This window comes from Periplaneta americana, chromosome 8, assembly GCF_040183065.1.
Source record: "Periplaneta americana isolate PAMFEO1 chromosome 8, P.americana_PAMFEO1_priV1, whole genome shotgun sequence".
Classification (NCBI taxonomy): domain Eukaryota; kingdom Metazoa; phylum Arthropoda; class Insecta; order Blattodea; family Blattidae; genus Periplaneta; species Periplaneta americana.
In genome coordinates, this window is record NC_091124.1 from 83622282 (window position 1) to 83637008 (window position 14727).

At 34.5% G+C, this 14727-nt stretch overlaps 1 protein-coding gene across 2 annotated transcripts in view; it reads left to right on the forward strand.

Annotated features, from left to right (window-relative positions):
• The window catches only part of LOC138704826 (short-chain dehydrogenase/reductase family 9C member 7-like), a 67725-nt gene extending 53534 nt beyond the window's left edge, over positions 1-14191 (forward strand). For both annotated transcript variants that reach the window (XM_069833117.1, XM_069833118.1), the window contains exons 7-8: positions 2833-2934; positions 9047-14191. In XM_069833117.1, the coding sequence (XP_069689218.1) occupies positions 2833-2934; positions 9047-9199 (255 nt within the window). In that variant the 3' untranslated portion in view covers positions 9200-14191. The remainder of the gene's footprint in view (positions 1-2832; positions 2935-9046) is intronic.
• Positions 14192-14727: the final 536 nt, after the last annotated feature.

Below are 14727 nucleotides of genomic sequence, written 5' to 3' on the forward strand. Positions count from 1 at the left end.
CAAACCTTCCACACTAGACTGGGCTGTGCATTTTGGGACAAAAGTGATTTTTATTGTTATTAGGTCCTGTGCAGTTTGGAACAAAAGTGGTCATTGTTATTATTATTATTATTATTATTATTATTATTATTATTATTAGGCTCTGTGCATTTTGAGTCAAAAGTGAGCATTATTATTATTATTATTATTATTATTATTATTATTATTATTATTATTATTATTATTATTATTTCCTGTGCATTTTGGGACAAAATTGCACAAAAGTGATCTTTATTATTATTATTATTATTATTATTATTATTATTATTATTATTATTATTATTATTATTATTATTATTATTATTATTATTAGGCTTTGTGCATTTTGGGACAAAAGTGATTTTTATTATTATTAGTTCATGTGTATTTTGAGCCAAAAGTGATCTTTATTATTATTATACCTAGTGTGTTTTGGAACAGAATTGATTTTGTTTTATTCTTATGAGGCCCTGCGCATTTTGCGACGAAAGTGATCATTATTATTATTATTATTATTATTATTATTATTATTATTCCCCACTCCACTTCATTACAGAAAAAGTTAAAAAAGGAAAGAGAAAATGTTTAACGTTATGTTATCATTGAAAGGTTTGTCAATCCCGTGATTTTGAAATTCTGAATTCAAAATTTCTATACACACAATACGCACAAACACACATACAGACACGTTTCCGGAAGAAAACAGCTTTACTTGTAATATTTAATCTAAAATTAATTCCTCCGTACATAAGAAGCACGTTTTTTCCCTGTAACTTATGACATTACTTTACGTAAATGTCAATAAAACTACAATTTTCAAAAATAAGGATGCAAACTTAAATTCAAATTCATTCAGATAACCTGTTCTTTCATACTGACTTAAATGTTCATTAATATCTCCGTTAGTATACATGGAATTTGGTTTCAAACTTTGAAATTGCTCTCCTGAAAAATTTGAAAAAGTGGACAAAGCACGTTCTTTTCCTGTGCTCTTCAAGTACTTTAAGCAGAGAGTTTTTGGCACTGTTGATTGAAAATGTAATGATACACTAACGTCATTGAATTACGTATAATTTCCCTCCTATGATATTGATATCATGTTACTTTGTTTCTCTCTATTAAAATGTCACTTGAGGTAGAATGCAACGTTTTGCATGGAAATGACCACACCACTGTTTTGTTTATGATCGATTGTTATTCTAAGCATGTTTTCTTGCGGTTTCGATCGTTCGAGGTCAAGGGTGTCCCTTGTAAGTAGCGCTCATTCCGTAACACTAGTCCAAGGCATAATGTCTTACATCACTACGTATGATGTGGGGCGAAAGTTGATATAACTGCAACTATTATCAGGAACAAGCGACCTACATAAATGTAACTGTCAGCACAATATGTAGGCCTAAGAAACAAAATGCAGGAGATAGTGCAAAAAGTGTTACAAGTACCACAGGTTTTTGTATTCTGTAAGTTTTCCTACTATAATATAATTTTATTTGATAAAAAATCTCGTATTACCGTCAGCTACATGAGCTTGATATTTTCAAACGATTACAAAACAGTAGAAATGATACACATTTTCAACAGTGTTAATATTGTGACTTTGCAGAAGACAGATCTGAAAAGTCACAATATTGACACTGTTGAAAGTGTATAACATTTCTACTGTTTTGTAATAGTTTGAAAATATCAAGATCATGTAGCTCACGGTGACTGTGTGACAATTCGTTCCGGTAGAAATTTGTCCCAGACAATGTGTCCCACAGTCTATTTGTACCCTGGGATATTTCGTACCAAACTAATTGGCACCAACGTTTTAGTTGTGCCATTAGTGGTACAAAGTGATAATGAAGAATGATGCTGAAGAATGCATATCCAATACGAACATGTACTCCGCAGGTGGTCTCGGGTAGCGAAAAGTATTAACTTCGTGTCATTGTTGAAGTGTTGAAGTGAAGCCACTGTTCACCGTCTTTATCTACTGTGAATCTGTTCGGGGATAACTTGTAAGTCCTCCAAAGTTTTTGGATTAGATGGCAAATGTCTAGCACGTATACTTTGGATATTACGTCGCATACTTTCCTTTTTTTCGGTAATGCCAAGTATGTTTTACTGGTCGTGCTGTTTATGTGACGGTTAATAATTGATGTTGTTGCCTCATTAGAAGTTTGTGTATCTTCATCGATACCAGCTATGACTTCTGTCACTTTACACCTACTCCAGTTCGGCGGATGGGTATGTTTCGTTTCTCTTAAAATTGTTGATGTACCTCTTTGTAAGTGTACTCTGGTACCACAATCCCCTCTTTTCTCGCAACGCCATTCTGTCTTCTCCTCAGTAGATCGATGTAATGTTGTATAAGAAACCTTTTCATATTACTTTCGGATTGCCTCTCTGATTTGGCGTGAGGCGAGGACGATCCATAAGGAATACGCAATGAAGCTGTAAATTCTTGAAATTTTGTTGCTACAAGTCAAATAGAAATCGCTGTTTCTGTGGTAATGGTTGTACTGTTGAATTTATGAAAATGTTAAAATAGTGTTGTTAATTACTCATAAATTTCAAGTACAAGTTCAAGTCCGGTACAAGTTGTGGGACTTTTTTGTTCGTGGTACGAACTGCCATTGGGATGATTTCCTTTTTGGGGACCAATTGTTGCAGGACTAATTGCACGAGACATAATATAGTCGCGAAATGCTGAAAAGAATGAGCGTGTCTAAATATAGGTGTATAACATAATTTTAGTAAAACACAAGTTTTATATTAATATGTATGATGGGAAATTTTATCGGTGATGATATTGATTATTTCTTTTTACAGAAATTAGGAATAAGATTTGTGGTAGGCATTTCAAGACCAGAATCATCAGTCTATGAAGTGGTGGACTGCTTGGCTCATGCGACAGTTGGAAAAAATCCAAAGGTGAGTAAGTAGGCCTACTATTGTGTACGTCATTGTTTGGTAACCCTGAAAAGAATGCAGATAGTTTGTAGTCTATCTGATACTAAGAAAAGGAGGTGGAAATGAGCATGGGGAAACTAAACGTAAAATTAGGACCAAATTATGAATGGACGAAAAGGTAATGGACTAACATTCTGCTAACCCAGGCGAATGCTGGGATAGTACCAGTTATTTCAAGGACCACGACCCGATTCCTTCCCAATCCTCATTCCCCTTCATCATCATTTCTTATTTATCATCCCAGCATCTCATTGCTAAAGACCTACCAGCCACCGGCGTGGCTCAGTCGGTTAAGGCGCTTGCCTGCCGGTCTGAAGTTGCGCTCGGGCGCGAGTTCGATCCCCGCTTGGGCTGATTACCTGGTTGTATTTTTTCCGAGGTTTTCTCCAACCGTAAGGTGAATGCCAGGTAATCTATGGCGAATCCTCGGCCTCATCTCGCCAAATACCATTTCGCTATCACCAACCTCACCGACGCTAAATAACCTCGTAGTTGATACAGCGTCGTTAAATAACCAACTAAAAAAAGAGACCTACCACCTGTCCGACGTAGTAGCGCACTCGACAGAGCTATGTCCAGGTGGTACGATGATAAACTATTGTAATATGGAAAAAGCCAGAAAAGATATCATTATCATCACCAGTACCACACATACTAGGTTTTAGCTGGAAGTAGCTATTTAGTTAATATATTCCCTGAAATATTTCTAATCAGTTTGACTGTTATCTGCCAGTAATTCTTCTTCCAGTTTTATCGGTTTGAAGTGATTGATTTTGTGGTATGTTTCCTGTATACACAGGGTGCAAGTGAAATAATCCTGCATATTGAAGGGGACGATAGGGTACACTTGAATGAATAGGAAAGCTGCATTATGTTTTGTGATCAAATGCACGGTTAATTAGAAAATTAAGTTGGAAGTTTCAGCGGTCTGGTAACATCGCCATTAACACAATCTTTTTTCTTCTCGTAATACAGATGCAAGAGGTTAATGAACTTAGGTCTGTTTCTCTACTTGAGCTACTTTCACTTCTCTCTGTCTACAACGTTGCAATCTGGTTGTATCGTTCAGAGGCTTGAAATTAGTGGTTTTTAAATACTGATTTTACAAGAAAACAGTTCACGCTACTGAAATATGCGAGAGAGATAAATGATTCATTATTAGATTTTCTATCGACATGGGCAAAAATCACGATCCTACTCGCAATAGTTGTCGAGTAAGAAAGTTTTAAACATTTGGGGGAAAAAAACATTTTTTCTGAGAAAACTATGAACTTTCCTCCAATATGGTATTACACTTTTTTGTTACATACACATGAGCTATTCACTCTGAAAATGTGCAGGGTTATTTCACTTCCATTCTGTATACACCTTATTATACAGGATGGAAAGTGTTCAGTGAAATTACTTTCAAGGGATGAATATTTAGCAGAGAATAAATGCGGAAGTCCTCTACTATTTTTTCCATTATGCTTAGATTCCCACAAATTATTATTTTACATCATAATTTTTTTATCCCATATCTTTTAAACACATTTAGAAATATACATTTTATACACGTCTTGACATTGCAGTTCTCAGTTGTAACAAATATTTTGCATAATATTTCTGTCATTTTTACTGTTTAAGAGCAACCTTTAATTACACAGGGTTGCGAAATTAAATTTGGTTCAAGACTTCTAATATCGAAGGTTGATTTTTATTAGTTGTTGGCTTCTGTTGAAGGATCTGAAGTCAGATTTTGCCTACCACGTATGAAAATACTTTTATAATGATTTGAAAAATCCAATATTTATAGCTCCATTCATGCAGTATTCACACTTTTAATACACAAATCAAGTAAACTTTGAAAATGTCTATACAATAAACAAAATCAAACATCACTATCTTGTTCATATTCACAATTTAGGTTCAACTCATTCGAAATCTCATTCAGACACTTCATTTTTCAATATCGCTTCCTCTTCATCTGGAAGTTCTGTCATCGAGATTGTCTTCTATATTGCAGCTCCACATTGCCTCTTTCATAGACCAACAGTAGTCAGCCATCAACACTTCATCCCACCTGCCTTGATAACTTTTCTATTTCTTTCATGTCTTGATGAAATCTTTCTCCTTGTTCCTCGCTGTAATCTCCCAAGACAATCAGGGAGTCAAGATCGCTATGAAGGAAATTGATTTTAATGCTCATATTACATCCTAAATTTCTCTCTCCGGCTTTTCAGAGTGAGAGAGCCACATATTTAACAAAACACGTTAGGGTCACTCGCACATGATCTTCGTGATGAAGTCGCTATCATTAGACCGACTTAAAATAACTTTATAACGTTTGCACAAATAAATTTCACTTCAAAATTATCATCATATGACTGTAGTTCTTCTGTGTACTTCTAGACAACTCGAGAAGTATCGATTGTATAAAAGTCGATCGTGTTCAATCACTTTGCGATTATTATATCGATTGCAGTATAAGATTACGGGCGAAATTTAAATATAGCGCACTTAAATATAGCGGATTTCATTTTTACAGAGAGCATGAAAAAATCATTCAAAATGACCCTTCGTCATACGAAGCCCCAAAACATGGCAACCCTGGTTATTAATAAATCACTTTAAGTAATGTAGCTTTGGCAACGCTGTTACTGATATGTAGACTTTTCAGCTTAATGCCCGAGTTCCGCAGGACATAGGTCGTAGAGCATTTTGCAGAGCAGAGCGTGCAGCAAGCTGTGTTTGTTCACATTTCCCTCACTGTTGCTGAGAAGAGGTGTAAATGCTACTGCAATTTTTCTAGGAACAAAGTCGATTTCCCAGTAAATAAAAATAATAGCGCAAAATGGCAAAGGGTGATTCTGTTCCTTATAAAGGGTGCGTCAGAAAGAACGGATGGATTTCAAACTATCGATACGCAACGAGGAGAGAGATATAGTGAGGGGGACCACGACTGTTGGGTCAGCCATAGAATGCAGTTTGAGTTGAGAATATGGGGTTGGTCTGGTGTACAACGTGCTTTCATCGTAGAGACATTTTTGAAAAATGAAGAGTCTGTGATCGCCACTCAGGACTCATTTCGACATCGGATGTCACGCTAGGATTCCAACTCGGAATACAATTTTGCGGTGGGTGGCTTCATTTCGTATCACAGGTTCAACATTAATGAAGAAATCACCTGGACGAAATTCTATTGCACTGAGATTGTCCGAGGCTACGGTAAGATCTCGCGCCCTGCGACTTCTTTCTTTGGGATCATTTGAAGGCGTAAGTTTTTAAACATCGATCACATACACTGGACGAACTGAAGACAGCGATTCGTGAAGAAATCGTGGCAATTGCACCAGCTATGACTGTGAAAGTGATGGCGAACATCAGAAAACGCCTCGATGCCTGTATTGAAAGCCAAGGACATCATATGGATAATGTTGTTTTCCATAAATAAACTGCATATATTGGTGAATATGTTGATAACAATAAATTTTTGATTTAATGAATCTTTACAATTTTCTTGCCATGTGAAATCCATCCGTTCTTTCTGACGCACTCTGTATCTTTTAAGGGTTTATTTTGCGACGTTACTGTCATTGAACACCTTCCACCCTGTACAGCAGTGGTGACCAATTCAGGTGCTCTTTCGAAGCAGTAAATGCGCCCGCGAACAAGCAAGCCAGCCATGTGCAAGATTCCAAAGATATTGGAGGGATAGAAGAGACACTTTTCATGCGATAACTTGAAGCCGGTTTGAAGGAATGGCATAGCAATATTGTGAATTTATATTGCACATATTGGCAATCAAGCTGTAGAAATGGGTGTATTTGAGAGTCTGAAAGGTCATTCGCTTCATTTTGACGTAGTTTTAATTCATTTTAAAAGCATAGCAATCACATTTAAGTTTACACAATTGTGCTCACTTGTGCTATATAATAAAAACAAAATACATACATTAAGTCTAAGCATAAAATTGTAAATTTCAGTAGAAATTTTAATCAAATGGCATGTACAAAAGTTCGTAAAGCAATTTTGTAGAGAGTATGTTGTAATGACAAGCCAAAATCCGGAAGGTTAATTTTTAAGGGACAATGACTTAAATAAGTTACATTTTTTTATTTAAAGGTGAGCAACTTAATAGCGGCATTTCACTGCATTAAAATTAATGATACAATAGTTCTTACACATAATTACACTATAGACTATTTTATAAGAATAACTGGCGCGCCACCAATCTTCTATCAACATTAAAGTTAGGCCCACATAATGCAGTTCCTTAAATAATGCATCATGAGAATTGTTATTAATTACTACCATATCTATTAACTTTAAATATGTATATCGAAAGAAATGCTTGTGAATTTGTTTGTATATACGGTAATTACTATTATTTTCTTATGAAGATGACAATATTATAATTGAAGCATATACAAATTTTCTACGTATTAAACTATTATAAAGTAATTTTAAAAATTGTTTATTCTTAAAATATCTCTTGAATACGAAAAATAAATCTTGGTTGTTCATATACTTCATCTATGATCTCATTAATTTGGTTTTCAAAATTTAAATTGTATACAAGGATTAACCTAGATATTTAATAGAAAAAGACACAGGCGAAATTTCCAGAATTCATATTGTATTGGACATTTGGTTATAGAGATATACTGTACTATGAAAACATGAAACAGTATTTTTAACATTCAATTTATTTATTTATTTACTTATTTATGTAACTAGCTAGATAGTAAGTACAAATTACATTTATAAAACAAAAATGTTTCTAGCCACCACCGTAAGAGCCAAGCTCTGTACGGTGTGGTCTTAGTCAATAATAAAACATAAAATTTACAAGGACAGTTTACTAAATAGAGTAAGTAACTTAATTCAAACCAATAAATACAACACAAGAGCAAGAATAAAGAAGAAAGAGAAAAAGAGAGAAAAATACACATTTAATATAAATTGACAATCCGACAGAAGCCAGTGATATTTAATAAAAACATGAATATAGTAGACGGAAATAAAAGGTAAAAAAATACATTTGTTAATATTATATATCATCGATAATATTACAAATTTATTTTTTAAAAAGCTTCAATTTTAAAATATTTCAAATTTGGGAAATGGTTTGTAATTTTATTATAAAGCCTTGGGCCGAAACTAGCACCATGTGTAAGTGCTGCACTTGTATGAAATTTAGGCTCAATTAAAGGGAAGTAGACTTTTGTCTTCGAGTACGATATTCATGTCGATTACATTTATGTTTTATTTGATTTCTGTGGTAGTAAGTTAGTAAACTATATTTATAAATTTCTTCAATAGGCAATACATTAAAATCTGTATAAATTAAATTTGTTGAGTAATCCATATTTTTTGTCAGACAAATTTTTATTAATCTTCTGTGTAATAAAATTAATGGATTAAGTACAGATGATGCTACTCAATGAAAAGTCAATCAGCACAAATATAATCCAGGTAACGGAACTGTGTATATCATGCAATGCAGTTAAAATTATGTCCATATATTAATATCTACAATAAAATTAGTTAATTGCATCCCTTAACTGTTTCTCAATTCCTTAAAACATAGCATAGATTTTATGCTATTCTTTATTTCTACAACCAATAAAGATTAGTTAATATAAAAAGTAAATAGCATTTTCTTTCGGTACAGAATAAAGTATGTAGCCTCATAGCGCATTTGTGAGGAAGGAGTGGCGACAGAAGTGCATCAACGCTTAGCCACAGTAGTCTATCTATCCCTCGAATGACTTTGGATCCGCTCTCGCAAACTGCTCGTGTGCAGCAGAGTCCGCTCTTGCACGGTTTGGTCATCACTACTATACAGTATCATACATTGATATAAAGACGTTAAGCTCTTTCTTTATGCTATCATTATTTTTGTCAGAAGTTCGTAAATTATAACAGGTTGTTAACATGTCACTTGTAATGTTTCTAGTTCTAATTTGTTTGTTTCTTTATTACAACCCAGAATGAGATGAGAGGAAATGCATGTAGCATAACTTCAGTTGGGTTTGTTTCTTCCTCCGAAGTTTAATAGTTTTAAAGGAATAATTTCTTTTCTTTTCAGGTTTGCTACATTCCTGGCGTAGTTGGTTTGATACTAAGCAAGGTGTTTATCACTACCTGTGATGAACTATTTGATTTAGTAGCAAATATTATACAACCAAAGCCTCTTACCAATGGGAACAACCATAAGACTGACGACGGTGTTTCACATTAATAAGAACTAAAGTGAAGAACGCAAAAATATTTAACAAATACAGAAGATTATTAGAACATTACAACTGATATGTTTTATCACTAGTTGCGTGGATTCATAATAGCATCTGAAAAGAGAAGTTTCTGAAATTTATGATAGGGGAAGAGAGAAATAGAATTACTTTTTAAAATCTTAATAAAAGGCAATGAAATGGTGTTGAAGAGCTGATAACGGCTGCAGAAATGCGTTTCACGAGGAGAATCCTTGACTGCACTTTATTGGATAAGAAAAGAATAAGATCTAAAAAGTCCTGTATTAACACCTATTATATAACATAACTACCAATAGATCATAAATTTCACGTAGAATGAATGAACTGTACATGATGACAGTGCAAACTAGAGATGGGAAAAGTTATTTCCTTGTTGGAGTAACAGTTCCAACCGTTTCAGTTCCTTGAAAATACTAGGTTCCAAATAACAGTTCCGAAATAACAGTACCATATGTAACTACAAGGTGCACAATGGTATCTTGGAACATGCATGTATGGCTAGTATCTGATAGAACAGTAGTATTTCGGAACAGGTACGTACTACTAGTATCTAATGGAACAGTAGTATTTCGGAATAGGTACGTACTACTATTATCTAATGGAACAGTAGTATTTCGGAACAGGTACGTTCTACTAGTATCTAATGGAACAGTAGTATTTCGGAATAGGTACGTACTAATAGTATCTAATGGAACAGTAGTATTTCGGAACAGGTACGTACTACTAGTATCTAATGGAACAGTAGTATTTCGGAACAGGTACGTTCTACTAGTATCTAATGGAACAGTAGTATTTCGGAATAGGAACGTACTAATAGTATCTAATGGAACAGTAGTATTTCGGAACAGGCACGTACTACTAGTATCTAATGGAACAGTAGTATTTCGGAACAGGTACGTACTACTAGTATCTAATGGAACAGTAGTATTTTAGAACATGCACATACGACTAGTATGTAATGTAACAGTGGTATTTTGAGCGCTAAATGACCACATACTTCCCTGTATGCCATGTAATGCAGTATGATGTCATAATGAGCTGAGATGTGAATTGGCGGAAAAGAAATGTTTCTAATGCCAAATTGAATTCGTAGATCAGGTTTGTTCGAAGCAGGAAATGTAATGCAATTTTAAATTATTTGTAAATTTGTCACGAAATCGAAGTGGATCCCAATGGTAAATAAAAACTTTTCTCGTCTGCTCAGCTCAAGTTCACAATGGTATTCCATTTCTCCAAAAAGTTATTAAATAAAAGCTATAATCATTTCGGCCGTGTTAAAGTTCATATTAATACCGTCATGAAGTGTATTTTCTTAAATAAAAAAAAAATTCAACAATAGTTATGTTTCAACAGATTTTAGTTTAATTTCAAGAATTGGAAATGAAATTAAAAATGTAAAATATTTGTAAATAAAACATAACTAATATATTTGTCATGTCCCTTTATAAAATTCACAATGTAGTTACTACACTCTAATACAGACATTATGTTAATAATTTTTTATAGATAACATCAGTTACAAGATAATTTGTACATTTTTAAAGAAGCTCTTCGTATCTTTACTATTTATCTTTTACTTTAGTTTCCGACATTTCTTTCAGTGCGACGAAAGGATTCCCACTTTTGCTTTCAAACAGTGGCACAAACTTACATAGGCTCGTGGGGTCCGAGCCCACCCAATAATTTGTCGTGTTATCATTATACTTATGAGATTTATTTAACTTATACCTCAAATGTTTCAGCCCACCCAGTGTTTTCTAAAAGTTGGCGCCACTGCTTCCAGTACTGCCAAACATGTTCCGTTCTATGGAACAGGCGTTGTCGTAATGTAGTTCCAAAGTGAAATGAGTATTTCGTAACAGCAAGTATCTTGTACTAGTTCAGAACAATACTGTTATTTTGGAACGTAGTATTCCAAGGTGCTGTTACTTTTCGGAACAGTTTCAAGCAAAGCAGTATTTTGAGGAGGATTTTGGGCATAGAAGGTGTAGTTTGACATCATATCCGTCGCACTGATTTCAAGGATAATTGCATGGATTGCTCCTTCCTCTCTTTTTATCCTCTCAGGTCACAGCCTTCAGATTCCTTGCTTCCATGTGTTCCGTGAACGTTCTCTTCTAGTCCTCTCAGAGGGATTCAAAACATAACTTTCCTCTGGTCTCTCTTCGCTCATACGATTTACATGATCATACTTACTGGCTTTTAAGGAACCGGAGGTTCATTGCCGCCCTCACATAAGCCCGCCATCGGTCCCTATCCTGAGAAAGATTAATCCAGTCTCTATCATCATATCCTACCTCCCTCAAACCCATTTTAGTATTATCATTATCATCTACGTCTCGGCCTCCCCAAAGGTCTTTTTCCCTCCGGCCTCCCAACTAACACTCTATAAGCATTTCTGAATTCGCCCATACGTGCTACATGTCCTGCCCATCTCAAACGTCTGGATTTGATATTCCTAATTATGCCAATTATTTTTGCTTAATCTCTTCTATTATAATAAATTCTTTATGCATTAATTTTCCGAAGTCTTTGTATCTAACTCTTTCTAGCCTTGATTCCATTACAGATCGTCTGAGAAAGTCAGCTCACATGATAGTAATTTTCTTGCCATTTTATTTTATAATTTACTATACTTTACAACCGCATGTAATGATGCTTTTCACAGAGGGTTCATAAGTATGTAATTTCGTTTTTGTTCTGATGACCTTTAGTCGCAGTATAGAATTTAATGCTCCTGTAATCTTTTTGGCACTAGATATTTGAAGAGTCCACTGCAAGAATGATGGACGTCACTTTCTTGTCGAAAATGAACCAAGACTGTCAATGCATAGTTTAAGACATATAGAATGTACATAGAGAGTTATATGACATTAACACTGATAGCCATTGTCCAGTAATGATCGCAAAATCATAGTTAAGCTTTGAGCGCTAAGCATTTAAAACTTTCAATTGCTTCTCCTGCAAAATGTATTCCAGATGACATGCATCATTCTTGCAGTGGACTCATTTGTTCTGGAATGTGTCATTTGTTGAATGCAAACCTCAATGATGTGAAATCTCTGCTAGCTTCTATTTTGATATTAGTAGTAGTAGTATTTATTTATTTAACCTGGTAGAGATAAGGCCGTCAGGCCTTCTCTGCCCCTCTACCAGGGGATTACAACTATAACATGAACAATAAGATTACAATTAATATTAAATTTACAATTACAATTACAATAAAAATTAAAGTACGACAAGAATACCTGATTAATGAAAGCTAGATATTTTATCATAGAAGTTAAGAACAAAGAATATTTTTATATTTACTAAATTACAAATTAAACCTACAATAACAAAATTCTATAGTGATGAAATTACCGGATATTGAGATATTTTGTGGTAGATTAAAAGAACTATTTACAAGAAACCATGTCTGAACGAGTCTCAATTACTGACCAAGTGCCTAGTAAGTTTGCGTTTGAATTGAATTTTATTTCGACAGTCCCTGATGCTAGCAGGTAACGAATTCCAGAGTCTTGGCAGGGCTATTGTGAAAGAGGATGAGTATGAGGAGGTACGATGGGATGGTATTGTTAGTATTGTTTCATGGCGAGAGCGTGTGTTCAGATTGTGGTGGGAAGAAAGGTAAGTGAAGCGAGACGACAGGTACGAAGGAATAGAAGAGTTCAAGATTTCGAAGAGAAAGAGAAGTGAATGTAAATTTCTTTTCTTATCTAGTTTAAGCCAACCTATTGCTTCCAGGGATGAGGTAATGTGATCATATTTACGAACATGCTTACAAAACGTACACACAAATTATGAGCACGTTGAAGTTTCATTTTGTTGTCGCTGGAAAGGTCAGTCAGTAAAATGTCAGCATAGTCAAAATAGGGAAATACAAGGGTCTGCACAAGGGACTTTTTTAAGCAAGAGGAAAGATGAACATTTATCCTTTTTAGCACATGAATAATAGAATATACTTTTCTGCAGGTTTCTGTGATTTGCATGTCCCAGTTGAGATTATTATCCATGTGAATGCCAAATTCTAATCCAAATTCAAGTCTTTAGTTCTTAACTGTTACCACCTACGCGCATATATTTTATTTTAGCTCAGTTTAATGTTAGGCTCCGTTTTGTATATTTTTTGTGTAATTTTTTAACTATATAGGTATTTTATATCCTCAGTATCTTGGACAATTACTATTTGATCATCAGCATAATGAAGTGTGAAAAGAAACTTGTCATAGACTGAGCTTCCCATTGCTCTTCATTTTCCAGAAATGCTTATAGAGTGTTAGTTGGGAGGCCGGAGTGAAAAAGACCTTTGGGGAGGCCGAGACGTAGACGGGAAGATAATACAAAAATGGATTTGAGGGAGGTGGGATATGATGATAGAGACTGGATTAATCTTGCTCAGGATAGGGACCGATGGAGGGCTTATGTGAGGGCGGCAATGAACCTCCGGTTCCTTAAAAGCCAGTAAGTATGATCATGTAAATCGTATGAGCGAAGAGAGACCAGAGGAAAGTTATGTTTTGAATCCCTCTGAGAGTACTAGAAGAGAACTGAGTTAAATCAGAGATGGCATGACCATTTTGTAGAATGCCCAACATTTGCTCATTTCTCAGAAGATATCAATTTTTGGAACCATGCAAACTATATATATTTCAAGTTTTATATAGGCCTTACACAATTTGAAGAAATTATGGCGAAAAATTTTATTCACTTGAGCTTATTACTTTCTTCTTAACGAAAGTAACCATTCTTCATATTCACACTCAATTGCCCTGCATGGATTTATGATTGATTATATGAAAAAATGTCCTGAATTTAACAATGAAGACATGTCTATTATATTGTGTATATTACACTGGGTAAAGTCTTCAGTGTCAAGTCTCTTATATGAGTGATTATGTTCCAGTGTTTGTACTCCTGTTACAATATTTCAATAAATAAAAATAATATTTTTATACATATATTTTTTCCTTGTCTCCTGTTTCATTTTATACCCCAATACAACTTTCTGATGCATTATGTATTGTGTTGGGTGTGCACAGCCATTCAATATAATCAGAATTACAAGTAAAAGGCTATAATTATTCAAGAACAACAAATACTACCACATCGCAATACAGCAGTTTGGAAAACAAAATAAAGGTATTTTTTTATAAAAAAAAGTAAATAGTTTTCCTTAAACGGCAAATATTTTTAGATTCAAACAATTCTGTTGAGCACTCAGCTGACAAGTACCTAGAATAGTGCTTCCCATTGAAGATATTAAGAGGTACGAACACATGATGATTTACTTAGGTTAGGTTCTGTCAAGACTGAAAATATAATTTTGAAATGAAGAGGAGTCATCCAGAAAGATTTGGCTATGTTCCGTAATACACAAAAGGTATCAAAAGTCCTAAAACCTCTAACCGGACTTAAAGATTGTACATAGTTGTACAATATGGTAGGCCTACAGATAAGGAGGCGAGACCTGACATGTGAGCTGTGATAGAGGGAA